Below are 23991 nucleotides of genomic sequence, written 5' to 3'. Positions count from 1 at the left end.
TATATTGGATCATTTTTTCTACTGACTTTTATTATAATTTTAGAGGTGTACTCTACAGAAAACACTTTTGCTCCAGCACATCATTGTAAAAATCACACTAAGGAACTCAATATTCATTTCAAGGACTATTTTGCATTTGTCAACATGCCATCTCTGTACATCTAATTTCCCCTTATGGTTTGTGAGATGTTAGTGAAGTGAACAGTAATCGAAAATGATTTTACATATGCGTTCACTGCAAAGTACATATCCCATAAAATATACAATGGCTGATTCTCATTTCATTCTGATTGACCTCGCAAAATGTGACTGTTCAAATAGCACACTGCCTGGGCCACCACTCACATATTTAGTAGAAGAATATCCTGGCAGGATGAGCCTCATCCTTTTTCATACGCTTCCACAGCAACCCAGCACTTGCTGATTTGCATTTAGTGGAAAGGTCCTTTTAAGTACAGTTTAGATTCTCCACAAACTGATTGTAAGAAGTTAAGGCCTTCTCTCTGCTAAGAAGGACATTTGTAGCATTAACGTAAATAGCTAACTTCACTGTGAATGTTTTTAAAGTTCCTCTGTAGTGGCAGCTTTATCACGTGGGCTAATGTAAACCCAGAGGGTTTATGCCTAAAACCAAAGCTGTAGTCCACTTCTCCAAAGGTTTGCTGTTAATACATTAGATCTGTATGGAGCACAATGTCAACCCTTAAGCAGAAGTAGACTGACCGTGATGCCAATGGCATGTAAGCTTTAGAATTTCTCATTGCCTGGGTCCCCCTTTTTTTTTTTGGTCTAGTTTTTTCTTCTTTTTTAGAGAGACAGAAGCTCCAGGTCCCCCCAAACCGGATCCCACCTGCCCTTAAGATTGTAAGTAATGCCCTTAGATTGCATTACTATATCACAGCATTTTATAATCAAAGCAGAATTTGGATATACTTACTCAAAAAACGTTGTCCATCCAGTTTCATCGCTTTTAGTTGCTAAAAGGCCGCTATTGCCATGGTAAGTAAACAAAACTAATTCTAGTCCTTGAGCGGTCATGCTTTTCAAACATCCATTCGTTCCTATTGTCAACCATATCACTTGGTTATCTGGAGACACCACTCGAACTGGCATCCGATTCGGGTCCCGTCTAATTCTAAGGGTATTGCCATTGCTGTCTGTCACCGCGGTAATATCGTTATCATTGCTGTAGCTAAAATTGTACAGGTAATCACCAGTGACTAAACTTACAGTATATTGGTGAGTGCCATTGATGTCAAAGATATAGAGTTCCTGGTCAGTTGGAGAGGCAACTTCATAAAAGTTCATAGAGTTAAGGAAAGGCTTGTTCTTTGACACGGCCCGGATCCGAATATTGCCCAGGTCTGCGATGTACAGGGTGCCATCGGGGGAGGCAGCCAGGGAGGAAGGTGCGCTGAGCTTGGCATCTTTGGCATAGCCATCTCCGCTCTGGTAACAGTCACAGTTGGCATCATTTTTGCAGTCACACTCTGAAGGGATTCCCGCCACCAGGGAGATCTCCCCATCTGTGGTGACCTGCCTTATTCGGTTGATTTTCTTTTCGTCGGTTTCAGTGATATACAGGACCCCGCTGTATGACACTGCGATGGCAGTGGCAGATTCCAGTGTTGTCTGAACTGCATGCTTCCCCACGGAATATTCCACCCCCGGAACCTGGCAGTGCATGGGCCGCCCAGCAGCAATGCGCACTTGACGATTTTCAGTGATCTGCAGGACCACGTTATTATCCAGGACGTAAATGGAGTTATCCATAGGGTTAATGGCTAGGTCAGTGGGCCATTCCAGACGTACCTTCATAATAGAAAGAAAGGGTCTGGTTAGTCAGTGACTGTGCTGTAGTTAATCTGCCAGAAGAGTAAATTAGACCATTCGAGGAAATTACCCTTAATTTGATCAACTGTTTTAAAATTGTTTCCTGGACGAGCTACTGTAAAATCAACTTAAAAATTTCGAGGGGAGACAAATGTAGGAAATAGCATTTTAGTTAAAAACGCAGCTCCCTGAAAGATTTGGAAGTTATAGCCAAATAGCAAACGAATCTCTAAGCAGGGAGTTAAGAGGTATCAATGAGATAGGAACACATATGTTCCTATAGCAGTAATAACCGCCAAACATTGAGGCTTTCTAGGTTATGAATACATTAGCGTTCTATTGTGTTTTCAATCAAGCCAACGGTAAAGGTCCTAATTCTAAATATAAGTCCCTAGGGACTAATCATAGTGGGCTCTCTACTACTTAAAAAGCTCGTGTGATCAAAAGATTAGAGATTTAAGCTGTTTTGTTCTTTTTGGAATATCTGCATGCTACTTTACTGGTATTTTATTACGGATGCTTTAGCATTTCTTAAGTGCTAATTGTTCTGTAATCTCATTGAATTCATCAAATGCAGAACGATAAAAGAAAATAACTTTTTATCAGCTCCTGAAATACATTTAAATGGAACGGCTTTATTACCATGAACGCCACACATGATATATCCAGTTTAATATGGGGCCACACATGATATATCCAGTTTAACATGGACTACTGACCTAGGAAACCAGGATACTTAGAAGAAAAACAAACAAGCAGCTTAATATTTTAAACTACCTGGCTGATGTGCATGCTGGTGTCACAGGTTAAAGGTCTGGCTGAAGTCAGATCGTTAGAGCCCAGAAGAGTTGATATGATCCCATTTTGATCAACTTTTCTGATCATGGTTCCATCAACAAAGTAGATCAATCCGTTCTTATCAATCGCCATCCCTTTTCAAAGAGAAATAAGTGTGACCGATTTTTCAATGTGATTCACATTCACAGGCTCATCATTAAATTCAACACTCAAACCCCAAGGATAACATGGGTGACCGGTAGCAGGTAGGATTGCAGATTGCAAATACATTAGGACAAACCCAACAGAGGCATTTAAAACACAAATCAATGTTAAAATGTAATCAAGAAATAGTCGAAATTTGTAAGAATCTCCACTTAGTGTACAAATCAGATAGGCAGTGACTGCATTTTAAATATACAATTATAACTTCTGTATAATGTTGTCACCTCTCAATTATAGAAACAGGTCCAATTCTCTTACTCTGAACTTAGAGTAACTATATTCTAACAAAAATAGATCTAAGCCAAGGTTAGTGTTTCGTTGACCTTGTTACAATGAAATTTGCTATTATGAATAATTCAGTACAACAAATGCTTTTTTCCAGTCCTTGTTCACATAACAGTTGCTAGCTATAATGGAAAAAAAAAAAAAAACACCCAAACCAAAAAACACTGTAATGAATAGCATAATACATGAGCAAGGAGTCAGTCCCAACTGGTTTAAAAGCTAGAAACCTTTATCACATAGAATTTTAGCCCTTGTTACCTCTAGAAATTCCTCACAGCAAGCATTTTTTCCCATGGCATAGAAACAAAAGTTTAATAGCTCCAAACTGAGTGAGGACTAATAGCGTTGCTTAGTGATGGTTTTTAAAGAGGCCTGGGACTCATTCATGACAAAGAGATTCCAGGACAATGAAAGAATCTGGACACTTCTTGAAGTTTAACAGGATGTGACCTGAATACTATGGACTAGTTGCTTTATTCTTCGAAAAGTTGAAAAAAATGGTATGATAACAAATGCCAAGAGCCTCATATTTACTGTAAAATCAACTTAGGATTCTAGCAGTTTCACGCTAAATGGCTTTGAAAGAACACTAGATGTGAAACAGCTTTCTAGAACACAGTTGAGGGTAAAATGTTAGACTCAGCATTAAACAGAGTCAGGCACTAACTGGGTTTTCTATCTTTTTTTTTTTCTTTAATAAAAAGAAATCCCCAAATTGATAAATGGTAGTACCTTTGGGACTCATGAGCGTTGCTTCTACTGCCTTCCCTCCATCCCCACATCTGGCTTCATCAAACGGAAGGCACTGCTCCCCGGTCCCTGCGACCACTTCAGCATTTTTAGTTAAATCTTTTGTACCCGTAAGGGACTTGGGGCGATAAATTCTGCGGGTGTTAGTGTCAGAAACATACAAATCTCCCGTAACTGGATCGGTTGCAAGGTAGTATCTATGAGCTGGGTTGCTGCTGTAAAAAAAGGATCATACATAAACATCACAAGACAGTTACTCCTAATACACAGGGGAGAATTAAAAGCAAAAGAAAACCGATCATGAGAAAACTGATTATAAACTGAAATCCATTATTAAAGACTGGAAAATGAACAGCATATTTAATAACGACTTCAAAGAATAACTGAGCTCTGACAGGGCTGTTTTCCTCACTTGCTCGTTGCAGAGCTTCTAATTTATTAAATTTATTAAAACAGTCATCTTGAAAATTATTCCCTTTAGAAGGCAGTATGCTTTTAGCCAAAAACAACGAGAGCAGCAAGTTCTCTAAATCCTTTTGGTTTGATGAAAAGCCATTAATAAATTGCCCTTGAGTGACACACATAAAGTTTACTCCATGGGAAGGGTGTCTCTGTCAAACTCTAGTGAAGTATAATATACTACTGATTTCACTCACGCCTCATCAGAGGGAATCCTCCTGTTTGCTACAAATCCCAATCACGTGAACACCTGCCCCTGACAAAAATGTAGCATCGTGTCCTGGTTGCTCTATCATCATCCAGAAAGGCACTCTGAGGCAGTTATGATGTTTGTCCCGAGCTATGGGGTTAAACACTGGAATGAGGTCACTCATGTGTAGGAGGCAGTCTCAGTTGGTGGCCTAATGCAGTGAGGCAGAATGGCAAATCCATCATTTTACTTTTAAAGTTGTAAATTAAGCTGCTCTGAGACCTGTCTATGAATTTGGTGAGATGCAAGCATTTGTTCACAGAACATAGTGCCTCAATTTTATGCATACAAAGTAATGCAAATGTGAAATGTTTTATGTCCCACTGTAAAAAGTGGTAAGACTTGACATCAAGGAATGGACAGATTATGACACTTAGTTGGAATTAGAAAGTTAATCTCCTTATAAACACTCCACACCACATTCTTAGGATTGCTGTAATTTTGTACGTTGCGCAAATACTGCCTTCTGGAAAAAAAAATTCTAAAAAGAGTTTAAACAATTTGGTGTGCCCATAAAGATGTCAACAGATAAGAATCTATCAGATTCCACATTATCTTGATGATAAACTTGGTTTTACTAACTCATTCTCATTTTAGCACTACGGGGTTGTACCAAGTGGTCAACTTGCCATGTTAAGTGCTACAATATCACCTTCTTAAGTTGATGCCTGAAATTTTAAGTGCGACAGACATTTGTGTTCCTTAATGTGGTAGTTGATTACTTTGTGATGAAGTGAAAAGCTACATATCAATATAACCTTCAGGGCAATTTTAAGAGATTTCTTTTTCCCCTTACAAACAGCCTGACATTGACAGAGTGGGCTTTCAGGTATACAGCTGGTGACAGGTTTGCAACTCATCCAAATTGGGTCTATTTTGAAAGACATGATATTGGAAAGACTTCTCTAGTCTTTCCTATCTCCTCAATTATACATTAATTATAAATAGTCATATGGCTGGTTATGAGAACACACACACACACACACACACACACACACACACACACACACACAGTTCATTTTCTTGTCAGTTGTGTATCTATGAGCATGATCTCTGGACCAGATTGCTGGGGTCTGAATCCTAGCTTCATCATTCACTAATGTATGAATTTCAGCAATTTACTTAACTCTGTGCTTCAGATTCCTTATCTGTAAAGGTGATGATGATGATGATGATGATAATAACAATAATAATAATAATAATAATAAAATAAACATTTCATAGGATGCTGACAGAGTGACATGAGCTAATACAGGTAAAATGCTTAGAACATGTCTAGTACGTAACACATACTCAATAAGCATTAGCTTTTCTTAATATTTGCTTTTGTTCTGCCCGCTCTGACACCACCATATGTCTTTTGCCTTGTAACTTTCCACAGTATAGGAGTGAAATAATTACTGTTAATGACCTCAAGTATGACCAGCTTTCTGCAATATTACTAAGAAAAAAATAACTATCTAAATTTGGATAGGTTCACATTTGTTTCCTTGGTCCTGTTGTTATGCTATAAGATCCTAGACTATTAAAACAATGCAGACCCTTTTTTAAACATCCACTTTGAATTGTTTCTAGAGTAATGATGATAAAGGTAAATGAATAATGCAATCCAATGTAAATTCAGTTGGAGTTAAGTATTCATACAAAATACCTTTATAGAGCCACAAGGTCACTTTTAAGAAAATAGCGTCAAGAAGTCTCTTCCTTTTACAGGTTCAAAGGGTAGAAAGGTATCATTTCCAGGAGGGCATGCCAGGGTCTTTTTTTCTCAGTGTTGAAGTATTATAATCAATCGTTCCTCTGAATTCTCAAAGCAAGAGGACTTGATGTTCAGATACATATGGTTTGGCTCAAGGACAAAGACCTTTGTTTGGGGTAGTCTGGGAATATTCAGTAATTTTTCGAGTGGTGGGTAATATGCAGAATTATTCATTTAAATGATGTCCTTTATCAGAAACCTGGGATAGGAGGACTTAATCATGAAATCCCTTTCACTTTCTTTACCCTCTTTACAAATCTTTTCTAAAATACCTGTGGAAAAGGCTATTTGTAGAAAAATCCTTCAAGAGCAACTTCTAGGACAGTGTTTCAAAAATAAAGAATATTTACTCAATTTTTCAATCCAAAGATGATTAAAAACAACCCAAAACTTAAATCATGATCTCCCCATCTATTTACCCACTAATAAACTGTACAGAACTGTACAAAATGAAAAGTGAAAGGATTCTCACTTGCCCTTCTTCTCTCCAATATTCCATGATAAAAAGCATATACCCTAAAAGAGGTATCTATTTATAGACATATACACATTTTTGCACAAAAGCCATTATGCTGCTCTGCACCTTGCCTTTTTCTTTTCATAGTGTATAGGGGAGAATTTTAATACCGAGCAGTTCTAACTATATAAATTATGGCTTTACAATAAAGGAGAATAAAAACTCCAGGACCCTGATAAAAATGATATTAAAAAAAAACTATGCCTGCTCTTTCATGGTGTGCCTCATTTTGAGAATAAAACAACAGATTTTTGAGGTAGCTGCTTGAGCTATAGGACATGAGTCCAAAAATAATGGACATTCAAGTCATAAGCTTTGCCTTTATTGACGTCAGTTTTATTCCAGTGGGATAGTAATAAGAGAATGTCCAAAGTGGTGCTCACATTTGGTATTTCCTGTCCTGAAGCATCTCCTTCTTTGAAGATACAGAAATTTCTAAATCAAGCAACATATGCCAATGGTTTTAAAAATGTCTGCCAAATGAAGGCTCTAATTTTGCACACAACTCCATTGTCCAGAATAACAAATGTGGAGGAGTATGTGGTCTTGGAGAAGAGAATTTACCTCTGGAAATATTCCCCACAGAAGCATAAAGTGAGGAAATGAGAACTGGATAAATTCTCTGCAGTGCAGCCTAGCATGGCAAATTAGAGCTCCTTTTTGCCCCAGCCCCTCCTATCTGAAAAGAGGGATCAGTAGCAAAGAACTAAAAGAAAAAAAAAAAGAGCTTGGAAACTTTCAGTTGACTGGACAAAGAGAAGCTCTGAACAATATATGGGATGGGTCCGGGATTCAAGGACACCTGATGTAAGCAGAGTTTTCTGAGAGTGAGCTAGTATTTGCACTCTGACTTCCTGAAAAGCCAAAGCTCTTGGGAGGTTGGTGTGTTGGCACAAATGGGTGGTGAGTTTTTAAGTCAGTAATACATCTCATGTGGAAAATTTGAGGCTACAGTGACTGAGTATGTCTGGCCGTTGGTAGCTGGAGTGTGGGGATTTACAGAATGCATGGTTTGCAGGGGTCTCTCTCTGTTCACCAGGAGAAGCACAGTGGCCTTCTGGTACAATTGATTTTCATTTCAGAAAGACTTAAAATAACATTAAGATTTTGACTAATGGCAGCAGAATCAAAGCAAGTTAGGAACTTTTAGTATATTGCACCTTGATGAACTCATCCTTTACTGCCTAGATTATCACGATTCCAAAGGGAACTAGCTTCTCCATGGACACAGATCCAATGGTAAATGCAGACTATATTCGCTTATTCATTCTGTCTTAATTCAACCTTCTTAGACTAGAGAAATATTTGCAAAGAACAAGCTATAGAATAGATATCATTAGCACTTTCATCTTTTTATTGGAAATTGTGCCATAGCCTCTACCAAACAGGAAAGCATAAATAATATTTATGTATAACAATAAAATGCCTCTTTTCTGCATTTTATACTTTTTTATACCTGCAAGCAGGGTTTTGGGATGTGGAATTTCTGTGCCTGTTTGATTTTTAAATATTAAGTCAATAAGAAGTGCTGAATCAAGCGTTCATATTCTTGTCTCTAAAAACTTTAATTGATTCAAGTTCACGGACCCGTGATTGGAATTTTCTTTGATCTTTTAATTGGTAATATAAAATTCACAAAGCTGATTTTTAGTCCTATGTGTTTTATTGCTTCCTAGCTGGCATTAGAGTTAATTAATTTAAGTTCCTTTATTTTGGAATTTTAAAGAATTGGAAGAGAGATGAGCTAAAATTTACTACCTACAAAAGGAGTTTGTTTGCAAACTAATACTATAAACATCATAGGGGAAAATGTTTAGCATAGCTAAGAGAATCTTAAATTTTAAGGATTTCAGAAGCTTCCTTTTATGTAAAAAATTTAATATGTTGATTGATTAGTATTTATATCCATTCCTTCAAGTATAGCTAGAGACTCTAATTTGATAAAATATCCTGGCAGTACTTATTAAATTCAGTATGACAGTATATTCTGAATTTTAAAATAGTAAGACTATGTGTTTTATATTTATTTTGTGATTGAATAGTTTTATTAATTTATTTTCCCCATCAATCCAATTAACGAGACTATTAATAGCATACGGAACACAGTAAAAGACCAGGATCATGCATTTCTATATATTACTCAATTATGAACAACCGGCTACACTGTTCATTTTTGTGTATTTAGACACATTTTCAAATTTCTTTTTCCTCCTATCATCTGTCCCTAAACGCTTCATGACTTGTATGCTGGCCAGCACAGGGGGGAGGAGGAGAAAGCCAACAGGCTCCTATCAGCTAGGATGAGGAAGGTAACATACGCAAATAGGAAGCAGCATCTGAAAAGAATTTTATTTTTTAAGCCAAATAGAGAAGCTCCAGTGAGTTGAAGTATCTTGCTTTTGTGAGGTCAGTTATGATTAGTTACTGAGCAAACAGAATTCCTATTTTCGTCATTTTTTGATGACACGGTCTCAAAAACCTTGGATATGGATGCATCTTACTCTTCCTTATCATCCTTACACAGTATGTTCATTCTCTGCCTTCCTTTTTTATTTTATGGGTGGGTTTCCTTCATTGCTAGACATACTCATTTAGGCACCTAGCATCTCATGTCTTCAGGCAACAGCTTTCTAACCGATCCTCAGGGATCCCTGGGTGGCGCAGCGGTTTGGCGCCTGCCTTTGGCCCAGGGCGCGATCCTGGAGACCCGGGATCGAATCCCACGTCGGGCTCCCGGTGCATGGAGCCTGCTTCTCCTTCTGCCTATGTCTCTGCCTCTCTCTCTCTCTCTCTGTGTGACTATCATAAATAAATAAAAATTAAAAAAAAAATAACCGATCCTCAAGTCACCCTCAACACTGACACGGGATTCATCTTCCTCAAGGGCCATTCCGAGTATGCCATCATTTTGGGCACAATGGCTGCCACTGGCTCTGTTGTCCTATAGGACAGAAGAGCAATTCCTTAGAGCACTCAGGCCCTGATCAATCTGACTCTACTCTGACTTTCTCTCTGTATCTCTCATGATTTCCCAGGGATCCCCTACTCTATCCAGGTAGATCTGATTCCTCTCCAAACAGGTCTTGCTCATGTCTTTTCATAAACTCCAGGAACTTCACTTGTTCTGCATTCTTTCTTCATGACTGCTCCCCATCCGTACCTTCCCCCACTTTCTGTTTTTCCATTTGAGCAGACTCCATTTGTAGACCTAGGTCAAATATCAACCTTGTAGAGAACTTTCCTTTACCACATCCCCATCTCCCAGTAATCATGTCCTCCATAGAGTTATTATCACAGTATAAGCCATGGATATAATAACGTGCCAATGAATGCTTACTTAGTCTGTTACATATATATCTTGTTTCCCCAACGAGACGGTGAGGTCCGAGACCATGGATTTTCTTATATTACTACTTGTCAAAGTGCCTAGTATATGAGAAATGACCAGGCAACACTGATTTAACAAGGATGAATCAGTATAAAGCCCAAACAGCATATTTTACATGCATGGTGCATAAAGGAAATGCAGGAGCTCAAATTTAGCCAGGATAAAGTACAGAGGAGAAAGGTTAAGGAGGATCATGAGAGAGGGATTACAATGAGTATCACTGCCAGACACCATGAGTTAGTACATAATGAGCTCATATTAGGAAGTATTGTTAATAATAAATGATCTCTAACCTCTAATCAATGTAGTTTTTTTTTTCCCAGAGAGAGAGATTATAGCTCTAAGTAATTTGTCAAATGATTGTGAAATGAATCTAGCTTTCTGTATACCCAGAGAATTATTCCACAGAAATCCAGCCATTTGGACACATAAAAGCTGGCTGTGAGGTGTACTGCAATGAACACACTTTTTAGAGTGGTTCAAATCTCCACTCCCCATTCCTTAGTTATGTGTCTTGGGGAAGAAAAGGCTTCCCCAAGGCTTCCTTGAGCCTCAATGACCTCATCTGTAATCCCAAAGGACTATTGTGTGGATCTGCAATAAAGTATATAAAATATCTGGCACTGAGCCTGGCATGTAATAGGCTGGTTTGTTAAAAGGTGGCTGCTTTGATAGTTCCTTCTGTACTGCCTCCAGCATTTTCACATTTACGTGGTGTACACACTTGTTTGTCTTTCCTCTTTTCTCCATAGTTGCCAAGAAGGCAAGGCCAGAAAAATTTTGATATTCTGCTGTGGGTTCTAATAGCAGAGCTTTGCATGCTCAGCAGTCTGGAGAAATTTAGTGTTAATCTCAGCATGTGACTGAGCTATTAGCTGATAGCACAAGATCAATAGAGGATCTCAGGGAAAGGTCATGGGGCCGTGCCTGGCCATATTGATATGCAATAGCTACTCATCTTCTAGTAGAACTTTGTTTCTTATTTCCTAGTTGTCAATCTCTACAACGTGGTTTCAGTGGGTAATGCTGATGTATTCATCTCAAGGATCTCACATACGCTATCACTAATTTTTCTGATATCATTTCATTAGATACTTTCCTAGACAAACTAGATCTAGCAGGCCCAATATGTCTTGCCATTTTGGTGAACTTCACTTTAAAAATATATTGTTTTTTTACCCCTTTTTTGTTGTCCTGGGGAAAGTTTTTCAGTCAAAAGTGTCTATACACAAGCTTTTACTATGCCTTCTCTAGCTAAGTATACATAGCAAATAGAATCTGAAAAACTTCTGAACCTACCTATTTGCTTCAACTGTAGTTCACCCTTAGCTTTGAAGAAAGTCTTTTCCTTCATAATACTGTCCATACAAACATGACTTCTTAACACTCAAATCTAGTAACTCTCTCAACTTGGGAAATTATAAACTACAGCAGTGATGAATTTACCAGGAAGTTAACAAAGCCTTAGTGTTCCTTTGTATGGGTTCCTTGTAAGACCAGCCAGGTCTCAGGGAACATGATTACATGATCTTGGCAAATATTTTTAGATTCTTTTTCTTAAACAGAATCCTTGACATTGAATAAGCTTTAGGTCCAATAAACCAGGTTCTGTCCCGATTATTGGTCAAACTAAATTTGTCCTAAACTCTCCTACTCTGCTTCAGATTTGGTTCTGTTCAATGTGGCTTAGATTATGTGAGCCAGTAACAAGTTTAGAAGTATTTTTTGTTATATGGACAGGTTCATTATAGTAATTTTTTGTGACAAAATTTATTTTATTAACTAACTTGAAAATAGCTTTTCACATTATATTGCATAATGTTATTTGCAATATGCTACTTAAATAATGGTTCATTTAAGCAGTTTTAATTCCTTAGATGTTCTGTGATACAGAGTTTCCTCTCTCATGATGAAATGCTCTTAGGAAACAATGTCAGAGAATCACATCAAAATGTAAAAAGGACATTTGGAAACATAACAGTAACCTTTCAGCAAAATGCTTACCTATGTCTAAAATCTTTATTTCTTGGTGGAAGCAGATAAAAAAGGTGGGGAAAAAAAAGAGCACAGTTAGAAAAAGTTTTTAAGATATAATAACTTGCATACGGAGATTTTAATTATTTGAATGGAAAATTGCCAACTTAAGCAGAAGTAACACTGGAAATGAATTTTGTAGGCCAAGGCTTATCAAATAATTTACAGAATAGGATGATTTTAATAATTGCGCTTATATGAACAAAGCAAAGCAACAATTTGTTACTTTAACTATTGGTATTATGGCTAATGGATTACCCCAACTTGAAGATCCAATATTCTAATGGAAAGTTATAGCCTTAGTTCATTTACTATTATGTCTGGATATTGTAGGGAAATATTTTCTCTCTTAATTTCAACCAATATGCAATAAAAGAATAACAACCTATATCATGAGGCAATTTTAAGACAACTAAAGGTATTTAAAAATCATGGTTCTGGCCTACTGGAGCAGAGAAAATGCCCTGGAATCAGTGACATTGTGTATGTTGGCTGACTATAGATTCTTTTATATATTTATGGTACAGCGTATATGTGTTGTGCTTTTCCCAACTTTAACCAAGAATCTAATCTCTTTTCAGGGAGAACTTTAAACACTGGGAAATTATACTTACGTAAATAAAATGTTACATTAGACTAAATGTTACATAAAGACTGAACTCTTAATAAAGACATGCTTAGCTTTGGTAAAAATCCCAAATTAAGGGAGTGCCTGGATGGCTCAGTTGGTAGAGCATGCAACTCTTGATCTTGGGGTTGTAAGTTTGAGCCCCATGTTGGGTGCAGAGATTACTTAAAAATAAAATTAAAAAAAAAAAAAAAAAGCCCAAATTAAGGAAAGACATACCTTAGTTCTAAAACACTCGTTACGTTTCCAGAAGGGAATATTCGCCGAACATAGTTGAAATCCCCTACATATAGACTGCCATCGATCCCACAAGCTAATGCAACGGGGGCCAACAGTTTATTACCATCAGCCTGGCCATTGCAACTTGGGCATGAGATGCTGCGCCTTCGGCCGTTGCCCATGATGCTACTGACAACAGGAGGCTGTTGGGAGATGAACTGGTTTTCCCCATTTCCCTTGTACAGTATACCTAGAAGACATAAAATGCATTTTTCTTGTGATTAAAAAGTAGAAAGATGAAAAGTAAATATGTTTGCTCTAGATTTAACTAAAATTCAGTGCTTTGTAGATACAGCCTGGAAAAACTTACTTCAAATTCTCTTGGAAAGAACAAGAACTCTATTCATTTACCTGGTGTAAAATGTTATTTGGCAAAATACAAAGGATATGCCAAAAATGCTGTCTGTTATGAATGTAAGGGAAGGAATAACCAGAAAAATTAAGAGCCCAAATTGTCAATATTGGTTTCTCAAACTTGGTTACACATTGTAATTGACTGGTGGAGCTGTAAAAAAAATACTAATGCTTGGATCTTATCTTGAAAGATTCTGACTTAATTGGTCTGGGGGACAGCCTTGTAAAAAAAAAAAAAAACTCTCCAGATAGGGCACTTGGGTGGCTCGGGTCCTGATCCTGATGCCCTGGATCAAGCCTCTGTCTGGTTCCCTGCTCAGCAGGGAGTCTACTTCTCCCTCTCCCTCTGCCTCTCCCAGCTGCTTGTGGGCGCTCTCTCTCTCTCTCTCTCTCTCAAATAAATAAAATCTTAAAAAAAAAAAAAAGTCTCCAGATGACCCTAATGTGCAACCAAGTTTGAGAACCATGCTCTACATATTCTTTAGGGGATAACAAGTTTCCCTAATTGCTAAATGTGGCTAAAATATATTAATCCAATCCATAAGTATGTGTGCCACAAATATGAATTTCTCCCTTACGAGTTTATCACTAATCTTGAAAATGTGAAAACTACTTTATGGAAAATAAATATTAAACCCCTTACATCCTACTATCCTGTCAAAGAACATTTTTCTTGGTTATAATCTTACCTGACATGAGGATGTACACACACACAATTATTCAAAAGTCCAAACATAACAAAACTGTTATGGAAGGGCAATTAATTATTTAAAGAGAATTATGCTTTAAGGCATGAAAGTGCCAATAATTTTAAGACAAAATGCCAGTCTGCTCCATTATGATCTTCAATGAAAGGCTGAGAAAAAAAATCCCAATGAATATTATATGTTTTCATAGTTAGAAACTAGGTAGGAGTTGCAATTCTAATTTTATTCATTTGCCATTATTATATTGAGAGCAGATCAATGGTTTCATTTGGTCTGAGGTACACTGGATGGTCAGCTGTGATTGTCCCATCCATATTTCATGACACTCCTCAGTGTCATTATCTATATAAACCAACTGCTGCTTTGACTTTGGAGTTGTACGTATTATATACTTATTGAATATTTTCTACTTCAAAGCAGTTCTTTAAGCCAATCGTTATACTTTTTCACAGATATACTGTTAAAAGAATCAGTGCATGAAAGTACAAACAGGAAACCCAGGAAAGTGTTTTTTCCTCCCACTTTGGGATAATTTTAAAGTGAAGAAGAGATCAGAATAATTATGTTCCTCTTATAGCACAGCACATTTTTAGGTGGATTCTATGATTACTTTTTAAATGCTTTTTGAGTGATGTAATAATCACAGAAAATTTACAAGAAGATATCAGGAAAGATAAAATAGGTTTATTGAAATTTAAGGGAAATAACCCAAATAAGCCTGGATTCTCACAACATGTGAAAAGCCCTTTGCCTTGAATATTCAAAGAATACATTAATGATATCAAACAGATTCTTCTTTCTGTGGTTACATTATTTGACGATTAGGGAACTATATTTTCCTATAAGAGCCAGGTCTGTAAGTTTCACCGGAAGAATCCTACAAGCCAGCCTAGTGCTCTGCTGAGCCTGATTTATTCAGTCATTACTTTAAACGACTGGTCCTTCATGATTCTCCTCTATTATGACAGAAGAGAAAGATGAAGATTAGAATATTTACTTCCACATTCCAGGCCTGCAAACACCTGTCAGTGTCTTCATTTTGGCCTTCTTTTTTAATACATTTCATAGCTCATCTACCTTGTCATGATTACAAATCACTTTGCTTATTCAATTAGACACATGTCACTTTGAGAAGCCACTACTTGTCAAACTGTTTTCAGATACAATTTGAAATCACAATCAGTTTTCCCTGTGAATTAGGTTACCTCGCTTTTTAAAACACTATATATTTTATAATTTATAGCATTTTTTTTTGGAGGACAGAATTTTGGGTAGCCCAGTTTTTACTGATCTTTTAATGAAACTGAACTATATATTATTCTGGTAGAGAAAGCATGTGTGTGTATTTTTATTACATATATATATATATATAGAATACCTACAAGTTTTTCAAATCCACCTGAATACTGTACTCAGTATTGGGGATCATAATGGTATAATTCAACATTGTTATGATATGGGCTTTATGGTATGGGCTTTCTTGAAGTTTTTTGCTTGTAGACCCCCTACTGGTTCATAACATCTTGGTGAAATGCTGGGGTAATCAGTTATGAACTTTAACCTATATGCTCATGATAATAATATGCTCCTGGAGAAGACCCTTTGATTTTGTTTATAAAGAACTTCTGAAGGAATCTAGCAATATGTCAAATTGTGTGAAATATAATTTCACAGAACTTTTTAAAAGATTTTATGTATATGAGAGAGAGAGACAGTGAGAGAAAGCATGAGCAGCGAGGAGGAGAGGGAGAAGCAGGCTCCCTACTCAGCAGGGACTGATCCCAGGACCCTGGGATCATGACCTGAGCCAAAGGCAGACTCTTAACCCACTGAGCCACCCAGGCACTCCAATTTCACATAACTTAATCAAGAGCAGCCATGAGCACATTTGGCACATGGCTTGCATTTTGAAAGACTACAACTAAGCCTTGTGTTACTAGCATGACAGACCGAAATACCACTGCTTCAGACACCTCGGACGATTAGGGATAACATACGGAGCATCCTTCATGGTTGGATGCCTCATTTCTCCAAAGCGCGTGCTGCACATGGCACTAGCTATCGGCTCTGCTCCCAGCCTTCTGGGGTGCTAAGTGAATGGCAATCTTATGTCCAGGATACAGTTGGAACAGGGACAGAGTTCCACACTGCTGTAAAGCGGGAAAGGTATGGAGGGTTTTTCTGTTTTGTTTTTCCTCTTACTACTGATTTGCTCAGTACTATTTTCTTTTAGAGGGAAGGCACTGGCATTCTCAAGTACTGGGTTGGACACAACTTAGATTTAGTACATTTGAAAGTTTAAAATGGGGATGCCCGGGTGGCCCAGCAGTTTAGTGCCTCCCTTCGGCCCAGGCCATGACCCTGGAGACTTGGGATTGAGTCCCACATCAGACTCCCTGGATGGAGCCTGCTTCTCCCTCTGCCTGTGTCTCTGCCTCTCTCTCTCTCTCTCTCTCTCTCTGTGTCTCTCATGAATAAATGAATAAAATATATTTAAAAAATGAAAGTTTAAAATGTACCCTTTCCAGTTCCAACATTTTTTTTTCAAATAAAAAGGAACAAATATGAAAGTGACATTAATCTGAAAAAGTGACCATTACTCATAAACATTTAGCTGTATGACATGATCCATTCAAAATTCTGAACCTTCCAAAAACCTTTGCAAAGTCAAAGCTAGATGATTTGCCAAGACTGTGAAATATCCTTCTCTGGCTATTTGGAAAGGGAGCGTAGAGAGTTACTAGCATGATATGGTTTAGGACAGGTGGCTAGAGTAGTAAGTCACCTTAAGGTTTTGCTTTTCTAGAAAAGTACCTATAGATGATCTAAGATGTAGCCAGCACGTGGGCACAATGTTAGACACACAGTGAGGAGAACAGTTTGTTTAAAATAAATAATATTCCTTATGAGATTTAAGCATGTCAAATTTTATAAAATAATTTATGTCTATTTGTGAGATCCAAAATATGCACTTTCAGAGCATATTCATTTATAGTATAAGGTTTACTATAAATAATTACTCTAAATTCTTGTTTTTTTCTCAGATTATTCATTTATTTTTTCCCAATATTTAAAAAATTAGGTGAGAGTATATCTAACTCAATTTGTGCAGAAGAACAATTTTTTTCTCACAATCTAAGAACTGAAAAAAATCTACATGCTTAGAATAGACTAGTCACTTAAAGATTAAGATCTGCTAGAAATATTTTGGTAAAGTTACATGGATTTTTTTTTTCTTTACTTTCAAAAGAGTTCCCCTCCCTCTACTTTTGATAAATCTTCCTACAGCACTCTGGATCAAATCATGGATTTACTATAGAATTAGATACTCCTAGATGAATCTGTGGTGAAGAAGATCACAGAGTACTTTATAATGCATCACCAAAATAATTTAAATGGGAGAAGTATTTTGGTGATGGATTTATGAATGATTCAAAGGCCACAAGAAGAATATTAGGTAGTTCTCACTTCAGACTCCTATAGTCTTTAAAAGATATAGCTTTATTTTTTTTCTACTAATTCTAATCCTACAGCATGCTTAGGATAAAATGTTGCCACAACTGAATCAATTTGAAGGTAAGTGATATTAAGTGTGAACAAGATCTTACCATTCTGAACATCCAACACATGATGTTTATCTAATGTCCAACCACCCATGTTGGAAGCATCTAATTCATAGCCTTGCAAAATGGCAGTTCTCTTTTCCCACAGAGTCAAGTCCAGACACGACTCGTATTCATATCCAACTGACACTGGAATCAAGAGAAATTACAGTTCAATTTCTCAACCACAGGCAGAAGCGCAATTTATTCTATTATTTTGATAAAACTGCTTTTTTCCACAATTGTATTCTAAGACTATATTTCCACTCGTTTATGTGTAGTTTACTTTTCTATGAGAAGATTTGACCACGTAAAAGGTGTCTTTCAATGAAACAATCTTCAATATTATTTTTCTGTTGATTTCATGGGAAACTAGTATTTTTTCCCTCACACCACTTTTTCACAAGGGGTTCACAGCACAAAATGAAGACCAGATTGGGCACCTGGTTATGTAATTAGATCAGATAAATCAGCCTCAGGTGGTGATCAGATGGTAACAAAAATAATATTTGCTATCTGAATAATTAGAGCTGTTTAGTTTCCAAGAGTATTAAATTGTGGAAAATATTTACGATAAGTAAGGTTCAATTCAGCAAAGAAGATAGTCTGATTACAACATTATGTTCACATGTTACTATCAGGAATGAACGAAAACACGAGCAGTAAATGACTGTGAACAAATCACAATTGAAAAGTGTCCCAGTCACAATGAAACATGGTTTTTAAGATTTAGAACAAAGTAAAGGGAGAAGTGGCAATTATCTGACTGATCTGAATGAATTCAAGCCCAAGTTTATATTAATTTCAGAATAAAATGTCTATGATATTCTCAGGTAAAACCTAATGGAACCAAAAGCATCCATTAGTTTTTGCTGTTCTTGGCCTGATCATGAAGCTCTTAAGCATATGTATCTCAACAGGCCAATCTTCGATCTCACTGTGCCATCACTTAGTGAAACAATGGGCTTAACTGATGTTTTAAGAATGTCAGTCCACTGAGTTGACTCCTGCTCAAAAAAGCTGAAATAATTTTTGGACATAAATATTGTCTGGATCCTTTTAAAAATCATTATGAGTTGAAACTACCCTAATTGTTAGATACAGAAAACATAAAAAAAGGATAAGGAAAACTAAGGAGATTAAAGTTAGAAAGAACAAAAAAAAAAAGCAAGAAGGAAGGAGAATAGTAAGGAAAAAGAACATGAAGGAAAGGATAGGACAACTTGGAATCTCATTCAAAACATTTTGGAAGATATAATTTCAGCCAGAAAAGAAGGGCTATTTGCTTCTCATCATATGGAATATATTCCCTTGTCCCATGGTAGGTCTCAATCAACCAGCTTATAACTCCCCAAGGCCAACCTTACTGCTTTCCTCTCTGTTTGTCCACAGATTTCCATGGTGACAATCAATTTCATGTTAGTTATGACTTCACGACAATTTTTTCTGGATGCAGAATAGACCAGTATAGAACTTACCAACAGCTTCCGATAGACCATAGACCTTCTGGTTATATGCATCTGTTTTATCCCATATAAAAGTATAGGCCAGGTTTGGCGAGGCAGGAAACCACTTCTGAAACAGTCTTCCTACCACAGCCACCATGAGGTGAACCTTCATTAAATTAAATGGTATGACGGACTGGGTCATGGTGATCTTAAGAACTGACTTATATCCTGCAGCTCTGGAGCTCAGGTAGGAAAGTTTCAAATCTGTTCCCGGAATTGTAGTTTCTTCATGGAGTACCTAGGTTTGAATAAAGTGGAAACTTCAAACTGTGATCACGGATAACTAGCTATTAGGTAAAACAGATTTAAAAGAACTGAATATTGCAACTAAAATAAGACACCAAAGAGTCACTAATCCCAAATACACATCTGAGCGGTTACTTTATTCAATAATTAAAAATAACTCTGCTGCCAGCCCAATTTTTTTCCTCCTAAAAGCTTCTTGTCATTCATTCTGAGTTAATCACACCTCAGGTGCTACTCCTCATACAGGAGACACAGTGACTGCTCCATCAGGCTGACATGCACTGACTTGTTGGCTCATAGTCACAGCCGATTCTCGCTAACCCATCTTTCACCCCTGTCGCCCTGGAGAATGAGAGCAGACATTTCTAAGATGGTTAGCTCAGAGCAGGGATGTGGTCCAGGCCAAAGATCTGGCCTACACCAGCTGGCTCATTTAGGGATTAAGCCCTTGCCTATGGCCTCGGCAGCTGACTGGTCACAGCCTAGAAAGATGGGAGTGATTAACAAAAAAGACCAATTCATTTGGATTAAATCGTAGTGAATTCTGTATCCATGTTGAAAGGCAACAGAACAACAGCATATTTGTCATAATTAGTTAAACACTGAGCTAGGACTCACCACTGATTTTTGATATGATGGTAGATGCAGTAATATTTCAGAGCTGCATAAATCCTCCCTGGGAGAACAACTAGTGTGTTACTGAACACACATGCAAGACACTCAATGTACACTTTTTGAATTGAAGCTGGACTGAAAAGTTAAAATAATGGCCTGACTAAGAACAGTTTCCTTTATAGATTTTTAAAAATCATATTCTTAGCCCCACAATTTATCCATCAATGTGACCAGGTCAACGAATGCCAACAAATTCATACTGACGTACACCAAGTATATTATGCCAAAACATTACTTATTTTGAAAAAAAATATATTTTATGTGGTGTATAAGATCTTTCTAGATAGTGCAGATGCTAACAACCAAGCTCCTACTAGTTGGGTTAACAATGGTAGCTCTTGATAGGTTTACTACAATACATATACTGCAAAGTGCAAGGCTATCTCTACTCAAGAATCTGCATCAGGAAGTCACTGTTTTGTCTTCTAAGAATTCAATAACATTTTCAAAGATTTCCTCATGTTGCCCTGTTGAGATTCATTCTTCAGACATAAAGGATTACATATTGTGTTAGAAAAATCATAGCATAGCAATCCAGTGGTCAGTAGGATCCAGCTCCTCTGGCACAGAACAGTTAGGATTGATGCCTATCTGTCATCTCCAAATTATAATGACTTAAGTAGAACACACGATAGTGAGGTTGTAGTGGTCAATTTAAGTAAGTAGGACATAAGAATGGGTTGAGGAAACCTCCATTCTGGCCTGTGAGCCAATGTTGGCATCAAGAGTGATGCAATGCAGTACAGTGGAGTAAGAAGACATTGTTCTGCTCTCACAGCACCTATTTACCACAGGGAGTGGGGTTTCTTATCAAACATGCCCATTGATTTCAGCCATACACTGTCTCAAGCAAAACAGTTTATGGACATATAGAAACTTTCGAGAGCTCTGTTAGACTCGGGGAGAACATTACATTTAAGATTGACAGCACTTTTATGTGGCTGTAGGCTACAGGGTGAATAATCTAAATACAACTCATTGTTCTTCCATCATTGGGGTGAAATATCAGTGGGTTCGCTTGAAAAATGGATTCCGGGACTCTTGAATGGCCCTGAAAATGTAAGTGATGGAACCCTAAGGCATATAATTTGTTTCCTCTTAATTTGTTTTTGTTTTCAAAATGATTTCTCACAAATCTGATAGGTTTTCTATATGTAATACAGTCTTTCATTAATTAAATATATATTCCCTGTGATCTGGTAGGGGCTGCTTCTCTAATTCAAAATATTACATGTTATTCCCAATTTTAATAACAGATTATTATCTTTGTCATCATTAACCTACTTCCATGGAACAAATATCTGTAATTTTGTTCATTAAAACATGTGTTTCTCCTATGTAATTTAACTTGACCATGTTATTTTGCATTAGTGGGGAAAGTAAATCCAGCCAGAGTGGAAGAATAAACCATTAAGCTTATTTTTTGCCAGCTGCGTGATCTATAAGCCCCGTTCTTCAGCCCATTGAATATTCAGTTAGAAACTACAATTAAAAATATGACATAAAAAATAAAGGCTTTCTTTGATTTTGTTGTTTTTGTTTTGTTTTATGATAAGTTGATAAATATTTTATTTTATTTATTTAAAAAAATTTTTTTAACTTTTATTTATTTATGATAGGCACACAGTGAGAGAGAGAGAGGCAGAGACACAGGCAGAGGGAGAAGCAGGCTCCATGCACTGGGAGCCTGACGTGGGATTCGATCCCGGATATCCAGGACTGCGCCCTGGGCCAAAGGCAGGCGCCAAACCGCTGTGCCACCCAGGGATCCCTGATAAATATTTTATAATAAATAAGGTTACATATTTCAGCTAAAAGGTTACTTTTTCAGCTAAAGAAAAAGTACATCCTTCCAAATCTTGGTCTGATCTGTTTCCTCTCCTCTACTTCCACCACCACTGTGAGTGTTGTGCCCTCCCCATCTCAGTGCTGGATATGTATGGAAATACGGTGAACAGTAGTCAGTTCACTAATTTATCTGTCTTCTTCTACCAATTACCCATTTTGCCACTTGAGTTAGCTTTAAAGAAATCTGAAGAGATGCCATTGGCCCCCTGGTTCCATATTGCCTATAGAATTCAAGGTCTCCATTGTATGGTATTTAGGGCCATCTGGCCCTAACCTTTTCTCTTATATGCCCTAGGTTTAAGTAGTTCACCAGTTTTAATATGACATCATATGTTTTTACCACCATGTAGTGGCTCACACATTTTCTTCAGTCTGGAATATCCTTTCCCCACTTTGAAGGCCAACCCCAGTGATGCTTTTTTGGCTTCTTTAGGAATAGACCTCTCTTTCGAACTCTCAGACTTCTTCCTTTAAATCTTGATCACATTTAGAATGGTGGGAATCCATGTCTTATTATTCTTTTTATCTAGTAGAGCATCTCATACATAATAGGCTCTCAGTAAATTTCTACTAAATGTTTGCAGACTGTTTGATGGATGGGGAAAAAAAACCCTTCATGTATTCCTACAATTGTTGACAACTTGAAATCCATTTCAATGACTCAGTTTGCTAAATATTTGCCACCTATAGATTGACAGACAGACAGACAGACAGACACTGCTTCAAGGTTCAATCTATTTAAGGACTGGCTAAGAAATTCAGAGTTACTGCAAGATGGCCCCTGGGAAGGAAGTACTATGTTGCATAAGATTACAATGAATTTCCAAAAGCTTCAGCTCAAAGCTGGCTTGGCTGTTATGCAGTAAATCATTGACATGTCTCTTCTGTATTACATTTGCCTGCGAGAGTTCTTATCTGTTATCCTACACCTTCTCAGCTTATCTCCTCTGCCCTCTAGCTGCACTCCCTCCCTAGGGGATCTCATCCTATGCTTGATGTTTATCTTTATCACTGATGACCCCAAGTTTACATTTTACTTCCATCTTCTCCCCTGGACTCCACTTCTTACCACTTCCACCTCAACTACTTTTGTCCAAGCCACCAGCATCTCTCCTACTACTGAGACTCTCTCCTACCTGGTCTCCTTTGTTGCAACATTTGCCTAATATAGAACATTCTTAGTGTAGCAACTGTAGTGATCCTTTTAAGAAGGAAATGAGTAGGGGCACCTGGGTGGCTCAGTTGCTTAAGTGTTCATCTCTTGGTTTAGGCTCAGGTCATGATCTCAGGTTGTGGGATGGAGCCCTGCCTCAGGCTCCTTGCTCAGCGAGGAGTCTGCTTGAGATTCTTTCCCCCTCCTCTAACCCTGCTCCCCCACATCAGATGAATACATAAAATCTTTTAAAAAAAGAAGGAAATCAGTAACTGTTATTGTTTTACTTAAAAATTGCCAGCAGCTTCCAATTACTAAAAGTAGGAAGTCCTTATCCTTGCCACGGTCTTCAATGATTTGCGTGTCACCCCTTTACTCATGACACACCTGCTGGCCTCTTTGCCATTTTGTGAACAAGCCAAACATTCTCTTCCCTTGGAGCTTCTGCACTTGCTTCTTGTGCTAACTGGAATACCCTTTTATTTTTGGGTTTATTCTTTCACTTTCTTAAAATTTCAACTGAAATATCAACTTGTCAAAAAGATCTTCCTGGACCATACTTTATATCATCATACCTCCATCCATTAACTCTGTTTTAGATTTAAAAAATAAGTCTTATTCACAACCTGACATATATTTATACATTTGTTGTCTCTCTCCCCATTAGCTGGTAAGCTCCTTGAGAACAGGTACTACATCTGATTGGCTTACTGC

The 23991-nt window shown here is 37.4% G+C and overlaps 1 protein-coding gene across 11 annotated transcripts in view; it reads right to left on the bottom strand.

Annotated features, from left to right (window-relative positions):
- TENM3 (teneurin transmembrane protein 3) overlaps positions 1–23991 on the bottom strand; it is a 604956-nt gene that overhangs the window by 38708 nt on the left and 542257 nt on the right. For 5 of the 11 annotated variants that reach the window (XM_072775885.1, XM_072775884.1, XM_072775889.1 and 2 more), the window contains 7 exons: positions 19326–19593; positions 17854–17997; positions 13125–13374; positions 12248–12268; positions 3853–4085; positions 2611–2765; positions 938–1812 (listed from right to left, as the gene is read on the bottom strand). In XM_072775885.1, coding sequence (XP_072631986.1) covers positions 938–1812; positions 2611–2765; positions 3853–4085; positions 12248–12268; positions 13125–13374; positions 17854–17997; positions 19326–19593 — 1946 coding nt within the window. The remainder of the gene's footprint in view (positions 1–937; positions 1813–2610; positions 2766–3852; positions 4086–12247; positions 12269–13124; positions 13375–17853; positions 17998–19325; positions 19594–23991) is intronic. The other 6 variants (XM_072775886.1, XM_072775890.1, XM_072775887.1 and 3 more) reach the window with 3 other exon arrangements.

This window comes from Canis lupus, chromosome 15 (genome assembly GCF_048164855.1).
Source record: "Canis lupus baileyi chromosome 15, mCanLup2.hap1, whole genome shotgun sequence".
NCBI lineage: Eukaryota > Metazoa > Chordata > Mammalia > Carnivora > Canidae > Canis > Canis lupus.
This window is presented reverse-complemented; position numbering and strand designations above follow the sequence as displayed.